This window comes from Choristoneura fumiferana, chromosome 4 (genome assembly GCF_025370935.1).
Source record: "Choristoneura fumiferana chromosome 4, NRCan_CFum_1, whole genome shotgun sequence".
NCBI lineage: Eukaryota > Metazoa > Arthropoda > Insecta > Lepidoptera > Tortricidae > Choristoneura > Choristoneura fumiferana.
Window position 1 is genome coordinate 15133533 of NC_133475.1, and position 9949 is coordinate 15143481.

At 38.4% G+C, this 9949-nt stretch overlaps 1 protein-coding gene across 1 annotated transcript; it reads left to right on the forward strand.

The window, feature by feature from the left end:
- The first annotated feature begins 833 nt into the window (after positions 1-833).
- Positions 834-1172, forward strand: LOC141427201 (uncharacterized). The gene has a single exon (XM_074086427.1). It carries the CDS (start codon positions 834-836, stop codon positions 1170-1172), a length of 339 nt encoding a protein of 112 aa, XP_073942528.1.
- Positions 1173-9949: the final 8777 nt, after the last annotated feature.

The window sequence follows — 9949 nt, forward strand, 5'->3', positions numbered from 1 at the left end:
TATTTGTTTTTGTAAAATTACTGAGACACTTAACATGGCATAGGTATAATATATTTACGTCCAAATACGATTATATATTCGTCTTGATTCGCACCTGTGCTTTATCCGGTCGTATGAATTAAATGCGTTCATTTCTCTTAGGAGCATGGTTTGGTCTGCCTGACAAGGGCGATTATTCGAGGGTTTCCACCGTCTCATTTTCGTTCGTCCGTCGAATATTCTGATACAGTTTATTAGTTGTCTACTTGAAATACAGGAACTCTACTAAATAATCGGAAACGACATCAAAATCTACAGTCAATTGCCTCAGTCACTACATGCCCCCTGACATGATGAAAACAGTGGTTGTGCCAGTGATTAAGAATAGGACGAGTGACGTAGCAGGTAACTACGCAGGTACCTATATCACTGGCAAAGATTATTGCAAAGGTTTTTGACGCTATGATTAACACTCAGTTAGATAAATACTTAAAACTGCTGCTAATCAGTTTGGGTTTCGGCCTCGACTGTCCACACAGAGTGCGATATTGAGTCTTAAGAGTACCGTCAAATACTACACTGACCGTAAAACACCTGTGTATGCATGCTTCCTGGACTTGTCCAAAGCCTTTGATCTGGTGTCGTATGAAGTTTTGTGGGGAAAGCTTGAAAGCATTAACTTACTACGGTAAGTTCCGACGGGAACTCATAAATATTTTCAAGTACTGGTATGGACATCAGGTCAAGGGCAATTGCGTAAGATGGGCTGGGGCAATGTCGGATGAGTATAAACTTGAATGTGGGGTGCGGCAGGGGGGTTTGACGTCCCCCCCCCATCACTGTTCAATCTCTACATGGATGCTCTAATTGTCTCGCTCAGCAGCAGGCATTTCGGTTGCTATGTGGACGGGGTCTGCGTTAATAACTTGAGCTATGCGGACGACATGGTGCTGTTGAGCGCGTCAGTCTGCGGTCTTGAGAGGTTGCTACGTGTTTGTGAGGAATACGCCTTAAGCCATGGGTTAAAATATAATGTAGCCAAAAGTCAGTTCATGGTCTTTGAGGCGGGTTGTAACCGTCCATCTAATGTTCCACCGGTAATTTTGAACGGATCTCCACTCGAAAGAGTGGACCGGTTTAAGAACTTGGGCCACATTGTTACGACCGACCACAGGGACGATGCTGACATATAACGGGAGCGGAGAGCGCTGTGCGTCAGGGCAAATATGATAGCTCGCAGGATCGCGCGATGTTCCAGGGACGTGAAGATAACGCTGTTCAAAGCGTACTGCACGTCGCTTTACACATGTAGCCTGTGGGCTAACTACACACAGAAGGCGTACAACGCTCTTCGTGTCCAATACAACAACGCGTTCAGGTGGTTGAAATGCTCGAATAATCATCCAACACTGGATATTCATAAAATCTATAAATTTGTACGGAACAATTGGCTGGTTTTTTTGCCATTTTTGACGTTTTACCTACCTACTCAAAATTTACTGGATGATTCTCTTCGAATAGGTATATTTATGGTAAGTGTATAACTAGATAATTTATCCAAGAATCAACCGAAAAGTCTATTTTGGCTCGATAAATTTCAATTTAAAAATACCAACTTCTTAGAAATATTAGATGTTCAGATAATTTTATTACCAATTTATTGTAAAGTCTTAATGTTTGTTTTTCTTTATAAATTATTTATTATATAGCGCCTTAATGAAGAAGACCGAATATCTTATCACTATGTACTTAAGTTGTAACACTAATTAATAATTGTAACAATCCCATTTTGTAAAAAAATATTCTGTGAACAAATGATTCATTTATTCAAGGCACTGGTTGAAAGTTAGCAAAACGCTGATATGCGTTCGAGGCACACGTCAACCGAGCGTGAACCGAAGACTTGCTCTCAGTGCTCCTACCACTAAACTAAAGCAAGGACTCTGCCACAAATGCTTTTGCTAGGATATTATACTAGGCGTCAAGATTAAAGACATCACGCGTGTAGAGAAAGCGCACAGCGGAACAGATTCAGCAGTAAGTGGTACTAGAAATCTTTCTAATGACTAAGTCGGTACATCGAAAGAATTCTTTGCAAATAAAAATGACTCGTCCATTTGGCTCGCCGGTATTTGTACCGTGACGAATGTCGTGTGCTTGTTGTAGAACGCGCGAGTTTCATTGGTCAGCTGCCTTGACAAAACTTGTTAGTAGAAGCTAACCCAGGAACTAACTAGAAAGCTAAATCAGGGACTAAAGGACCTTTTTTTTTAACGTGCTGAAAATGCGCCTTATCCATGTCCCTCGCTCGAGGCAGCGGGTGGGGTCTGTCGGGCTCTTCCCCAAGAGGGGGCATACACTAAAAACAACACGACCTTACCCTCTCGGCCCTTACGCAGACGCCACGGGATCGAGAACATTTCAGGGGACTAAAAGACCTAATGTGAGAAGAAGCAGCGCTTTCTATTGCCAGCAAAGGCGTCTCTAGCCCATTTTAGCGTGCGGTCAAAATAGAAAAGGGACAAATGTCCATATGTCTCTCTTTACTGAGCTTTTTTACATGGGGTCGAGTTATAACGCCCGGTGCCATAACATGGACGCAAGTTCGTTGAAAGAGCCGTGGCCAGCGCCCCTTGCACCGGTGCGCCCGTGTGCAACGCACACCCTACACCATAGCTTAAAGCCGCCTCTGATTGCCAGCCAAGTACGAACTCCGGAGCACCAGCACTGCGGTGTAGAAGGGAAGGGTAAACCACTACACTATCCCCAACCAATTCCCAAGGTTCACTAATCCTCAACCGTCGACCACAACCACTCTGACAAAGTGTAGCCACTTAGAAGAAGAACCCAACCATCTGCTAATTTGATAACAACTTAAACATTCTGACAGCAATTCTTTAAAAGATCGTCAGTTCAGCAGGTATTCAACTAGGTAACTAACAGCCATAACGACATTTTCTTTGAAACTTAAATGTCTCATGGTCACAGCTGTATTTGTTACAAACATCTTTCGTACAGTTTAAGTGCCCTGGGGAAAAACTTTAATTTATTTAGTTGGCAGAATAACTGCATGACTTTATTGTCTAACGCAATCGGAATCACAATAGCTTTTAGGCTTCTTTGTAATGGTTGAGGATGAGGTCCGAAAGAGACGGTGAACGTGAAGTTAATGCGAGCGTCCACGCGTTGGTCAATACGGGAAGACATGCTTTGTATAATAGTTCTGTTGATCTCCTATTACAGTGACACTTTTTTTAGGGTTCCGTAGCCTATCATGCTGGTAGTAATTAAGATATCAAATTTACACGGAAAACTATAACGGCTAAGTTGCCTTGAAAATTATTAGTAGTTTTAGTTTAAATGAGAGTAAATAGCAGCAAGGTATAAAATATTCCTAAACTTGTAAGATTCGATACAAAATGCCAAATTCTTACTTGATTTTTTCGTAACGGCTACGGAACCCTATCTTGGGCGTGTCCGACACGCTCTTAGGCGGTATTTTTACAGCAGTTCAGATAGAGATACTTTATACCTATCTAACCAACCTAGAAAACCCCCGAATCATTTCAAAGTTCAATATCTCAAAAACGGCTGAGTCGATTTTAATAAAATGAAACCACCGCTGGAGAACCCGCTGGCACTTAAAAAACCGCATCAAAATCAGTCCATCCGCATGAGAGCAGTAGTAATAGTAATGCCACAGAAAAACAGTCTGACATTAGCGCCAAACTTATAGATAAGAGGAGTCTTTATTTTTGTGTTGGGGGTTAAAACACATTGACATCATTTCGTACCATCAACAACTAGAGGATGCATCTTGCGGGTGGTAAGACCTTGTGTAAGGTCCGTCTGGATCGCTTCATCTCCCCATGCCAAGCAGCATTATTTGTGCTGATGTGCTTCGGCGTGAATAGTAACACAGCCGGTAAAATTGCTGGCTCAAGAGGTACCTATTATTATCTCTTTTAAGCTGGCAACGCACCTAAATATAGAGGTCATTTATATTGGTTAGAAAAACACAAAAAAACAACTAAATAAATAAAGAAAGAGAGATTTATTTTGGCTCCATAAGTGCCACCACCTTACAATAATAAAATAGATATATGTAAGACTAAAACTAGCACTAAAACTATAAGTTACTGAAACTAGTTAGGTAAATAGACTGTAGAGCCGAAGACAAAGACAAACATAAATTTTATTATCATGACTTGCACTTATTATAAAGTATTACTTATTTATGACTAGGTCGACTGCTAGCTGATCATTAAGAATAGATTTTAACACCTCCATAAAACCAACTAATTACGCGTTATTAAGTTTTAAGAAATAAGCAACAAGCTCGACCAAATTTAGGTCTGTATGGACAGGTGTCAAACTGACCATAATAATTAGGCCTCTTTAATCATTAACTCATAACAATTTTGCAGCATTTTTGGCTGTAAAGAGTGTATGAGAGAGTTCTTGTTTGAATGGTTTCTTGATTACCTTGTAACAAAGTCAATACCGAGACCGATAGGATTGATTAAGGAGCACTACCTATGTAATTAGTTTCGCTCGTGAAAATCCGATATGACATTGACCGAATTGAACATCTTATGTACTTACCTATACGAATTTAAGCAGGTGCAGGTGTTACGCTGTAGAACTATACACTGAAGCAAGCACTATGTAGGTACATACAGTAGGTACGTAGCCTACACCTACTTACAGTTCTTTTAAAAGAAATATTTTGCATAGCAATCGAATTAAGACACGTTTGTCTTGAATTTAGACAGTATTTTAATGCAACTATCAATTCGTTTTGACTAAAATTATGATCAAGTCCTATTTCAGAAATGTGAGAGCTAGGATCTTGACGATATTATTGTGAATCACTTATATTTATGACATTTCTGAAATCCATCTATCTATCACGTGACAGCAATGCTTGAAACCGCCAAACAGGTAATGTATATAAAACAAAGTGTCTATCAGTCCTTTTGTATATACGTTAGATCTTTAAATTACGCAACGGATTTTAAATTGTTTTTGTCTTTTCACCATTAGTTAATGTAGGTATATAGTTATACATATTATGTAGCGTGAAATAATGTGTAATGCCTAGGTAACTTTGTATAATCTTGCACAATGTGTTATTTTATTTGCTAACTTTAGCACACTTTCTTTCCACCCGTGACCCAGTCAAACTTCCCCGGTTTTTCCGGGATCTTGGAGAAACGCCTTGACGAGTTGACACCGACTTGTTAGGTTTAAACTAGGTCCTGCGTCACCGTCACTAGAAATTGCGTCAATCGTCATACTTATCTTGAAATGGTATCTGTTTTATAAGGTATTTTATTGTACTGCAGTATATGGCTGGGTTAGCTTAATTGAACACCTCTTAATACCAATTTGAATCAATCGACCAAAGGTATGGAATATGGAATATTAGTAAAATGTAAAAAAATGCATAGAAAAACATTTGACAAACAAAGTAAAAAATATCAAAAACCTTGCTGCCTTAAAAATCATTCAATAAAAACTAAAGTTTCATAGTCGGGAGCCGTTCAAAATCCGTTCGATAACATCGAAGCAATGTTGCTAGACTTGTTTTTACTTTTTCAGTTTTTTATTTGCAGAAGTTTTAAAGCAGACGGTTTTCATCATCATCATCCCAGCCTATATACGTCCCACTGCTGGGCACAGGCCTCCTCTCAGAACAAGAGGGCTTGGGCCGTAGTTCCCACGCGGGCCCAGTGCGGATTGGGAACTTCACACGCACCATTGAATTGCTTAGCAGGTTTGTGCAGGTTTCCTCACGATGTTTTCCTTCACCGCAAAGCTCGTGGTAAATTTCAAATGTAATTCCGCACATGAATTTCGAAAAACTCAGAGGTGCGAGCCGGGGTTTGAACCCACGACCCTCTGCTTGAGAGGCGATAGGTCAAACCACTAGGCCACCACGGCTTCGCAGACGGTTTTAACAATTTTTTATTTCATAGGTCCTTTTTTTGATGTTCCTGTTATAGTCTAGATTCGAATTACCGAGGATTTGCGCCTATGTGTTTAATTGATGAAAAGTATTTTATATCATTTTTTTTACTTTAGGTACATAGTTAGGATTTTTTTAGGCAACCCCACTCGAGATATTTTTTTTTTCATGTTAAATTTACTGTAAAATGTTTTTTATCTTAAAAAACAGATGAGGGAAAATCGCTCTTAATCTAATCCTCTACTATGAAAATGGATGCATAAAATTGTTAAAACACACACACACACAATAAAAAAATAAAAAAAATATCACGGGACAATCTCACCAATTGACCTAGTCCCAAAGTAAGCTTAGCAAAGCTTGTGTTATGGGTACTAGGCAACGGATAAATATAATTATAATAGATAGATACATACTTAAATACATAGTAAACACCCAAGACCCGATAACAAAAATTTTTTTTTTCATACTAGTATCTGCCCCGACACGGGAATCGAACCCGGGACCTCAAGCTTCGTAGTCAGGTTCTCTAAGCACTAGGCCATCTGGTCGTCTAAACAATGAAAGAGTTCCATTCTGCGGAGACGATTCTGGCCGAACCATATCAGATTTTCATCATTTACCAGCTCTAGCTCGAGCACTTCGTGGCTTGGCATGGTAATGAATGCCTTCCCAAAAAGCTTGTCGTAAAGTTCTTAAATTCAATATTATAAATCTGACAGCTGAAGTCGATTGTACCTATTATGTCGATAAGATGTCGATACAGTTATTATGAAAGCGTTACATGGGAGGAACTAAACGAGTCACCGTGAACATCAAGAATCACAGTCAAGTGATGTCACCAGCCGAGCGACCGACCCGTTTAAATGTAGGTGTGTATTTTAATTACCCATTTGCTGTGGGCATTGGAGTGGATAGGTATACGTAAGTAGCAAAACAGTTTTTGCGGAAATTGAGTGGTTTAAAAATTTACAATAGAGTATTCGCAACACAACCTTCTTCCGGATTCCATGTTGCCATTTTTTATCCTCTCCTGATATACCTACGCGTTTGTGTTTAACTACGTAGATTATTTAGTGAAATTTAATCCTTTTTAAAGAAGTATCTCTGCAATAATGCATTTTTGGTCAATAACTTGGGTGGCGCTTCATGACGAACTTTTTCGCTTGTATTGTGTGGTCAGTAATAACAATTTTAATGAACGGCTATAGTAAACTGATTGCACATCGACAGAAGCGAGGAGACACTGTCGCTTCAAAACTTTCACTAAATCAAAAAGCAAAAGACTGAAATTTGCCTTATTTATCTCCAAATGTGGTTATATCGTCCATAAAATTACAGGCCAAAACTTGGTGAGGGCAGAATCATCCTGGCACGGCATTATGGATACATTCTAGTGCATTTCGAATGCCACGCCGTTGATCAAACTATTGTTTTAAGAAATGTGTTACTAAACAGCAACTGGACTGAGGTCTTTGGCAATTTTCGACAGACAATGTTTGCACGACGCTCTCAAAACTTAAAACGTGTACCTATTGGGAAAGATGAAATTATTCGCCTGAAGGGCAAGCTTGAGGAAATGATAAATTAGAATTACCTAAAATATTCTATGCAACTGTAAGTAATTAGGCCTAAACACTCATGTGATCCTTTTATGAAACTCGGGTGCGCCTCGTTTCATAAAACCACACTCGTGTTTTAAGGACCCCTTTACGTAAAAGTTGCATAAACTACTATTATAATGTAAGTTTTACTGTACTGTTTGTGCCCGAATTAACTAAAATGGTTAATTACGTGACTAAAATAACGTATGGTAATGAGGATTTCTTGACAGCCAAAATATCACTAGATGGAGTTAGTATTCTGGGGGGGTTTTAAGGTGCATTAAATATGATATTAATCTAAACTTTGTTTTCACGCCCGTAATAACAGACTTTGAAAGCCACACTTAAAAACCTCACGCAACAGTGCGCCATCTAGTGAGACAAAAAACGATAGCCCTCATTGTCACTTATTTTATTTATTACAGTTCTTAACTTTGTAAATAATTGAAGAATTTTATAGTGTCTACTTCATCTTCTTACTACATTTACGTGCTGGGTGTTAATTTTAATCTCAACAAGGAACAGGACTGTATCTTTAACCTTCCACACCTCATGCGAAGTTAAAGAACCTTTAGAAAGTGGTCAAAGCCAAACGAGTATGCAATATTCATTGTGAAATTTGTGAAGTACCTACCTACGAGAAAACGACTCTAATGAGCGTTGGAGAGGCTAGAAGTACCTATTCTTAAGGTTATTTTGACTACGTAACGTAACTAGCTGTTGTCCGCGACTTCTAGCTTGTTTTGCGCTTCCTTGGGGTGAAAAATACCCTTCAACAAGTGTAGCTTTATTACAGCTTATTCTGCTTTAAATTTGTTTAGTTGTTTTAGAAATTACCTATCTCCTATTCACAAAAAAAAACTGACTGTCTGATTACTGAGGTACCGACGTCAAATTGATAGAAAATTTTTTTTTTATAGTTTCTTTAAAGTCGGTTAAAATTTTTGTTATGACTTTTTCTCGTTTTTCGGTGTACTGAACAAATTTAAGTTTCAACTGTTTGTATTACAAAGAGAAGCGCCTGTTTCCAAATAAATAAAAAGAATCATCAAAATCGGTCCACCCAGAAAATATTCTACATATAAAAAATACTGTCAAGTTGAGAATCTCCTAAGTAAGTACAGTCAAGGAAACTGAATCACGTGCTAGGTAGAAATTTTCCTAATCTATTTCGCTATGATTTCTTTGGCAAATGTATGGGATGTCAACATGACATTAGTAGCACAAAGTTCCCTGGTACGTGATTCAGTTTCCTGGACTGTACCTACTTCAAGAAAATGAAATGAAAATGAGAGTAAGAACGAAAATGAAAATGGAACTGAAAGTTAAGCATGACACATTAAACAACTACCAAAGTTTATGATTGCTGGTAAAATTATTCCTTGTAAGTAAGTATGTATTATTCCGTCTGAGCCCTTAGTCGTATTGTCAGCGAGCATGCTGTCATTTCAGCAATGACCGTGTTTCTTAGTGACATAAACAACGGGCTTTACGTGACAGGGTTTAGAATCACATTGCCTAACATAACGAGTGCATTAAGATTAAAAGCTTTTCTGCAATTTAAACTAAAACTGTTTAGCCTTAGAATAGGTATTGCATTGGCAAAATACTTGATCACAATGACATGTTTCTTCATTGCAACTCGAGTGCTTGTTTCATAAACTTGATTTCATTTTCTTTATATGAAGATTTATTGTTAGATCTCGCACATACATATATACATTATATTATATTATAATACTAGTGTCGTTGCTTAGTAGTGAGGTACAAAGTTGTAGTGCCGCCTGAATCAATTGTTTTTTTTTCACTACGTAGTTCTTTATTTAAATTTGATTCGACAGCTTTTCGGATAACAAGATCCTGGTGGATCCCTGCCGGCAATATTATACAGCCATAGCATCTAATATGTGCATACATCGACTTTATGGTCAGCGGCATAAAGGAGTCGCGCTTTATGACGTCCCGTATTCGTAACGAATATACACAATTTTGACTGTGCCTGCTGACAAAGCGCCCTGCAAGACATTTAAGGGGTTAATGTGCTGCGATAACAGGGATTATAGCTTGGTTATAGTATAGCCAAATTCATGTTATGTCAAACGCAGGTTTGACTAAGACAAATGTCAAACACAACCGATAAAACTAAACAAGTTATAAATTAATTAAGGGCAGTTATAAAAGTAAGGGTTCAGTGATAAATTTCGTCACACCATTTTGATCATTTTTAGTGTCCTTCCTCCCTGTAAGTGTAACACCTTAATGCTATAAAAATAGCAACAATTTTGTTCCTGTGTCACAAACCTCTGACCCCCCCCCCCCTTCTTAATTTACGCCACTTAACTATTGGATGGTTTATTGAAACCATCAAAAGACGTCACGTTATTAACGTACCTAA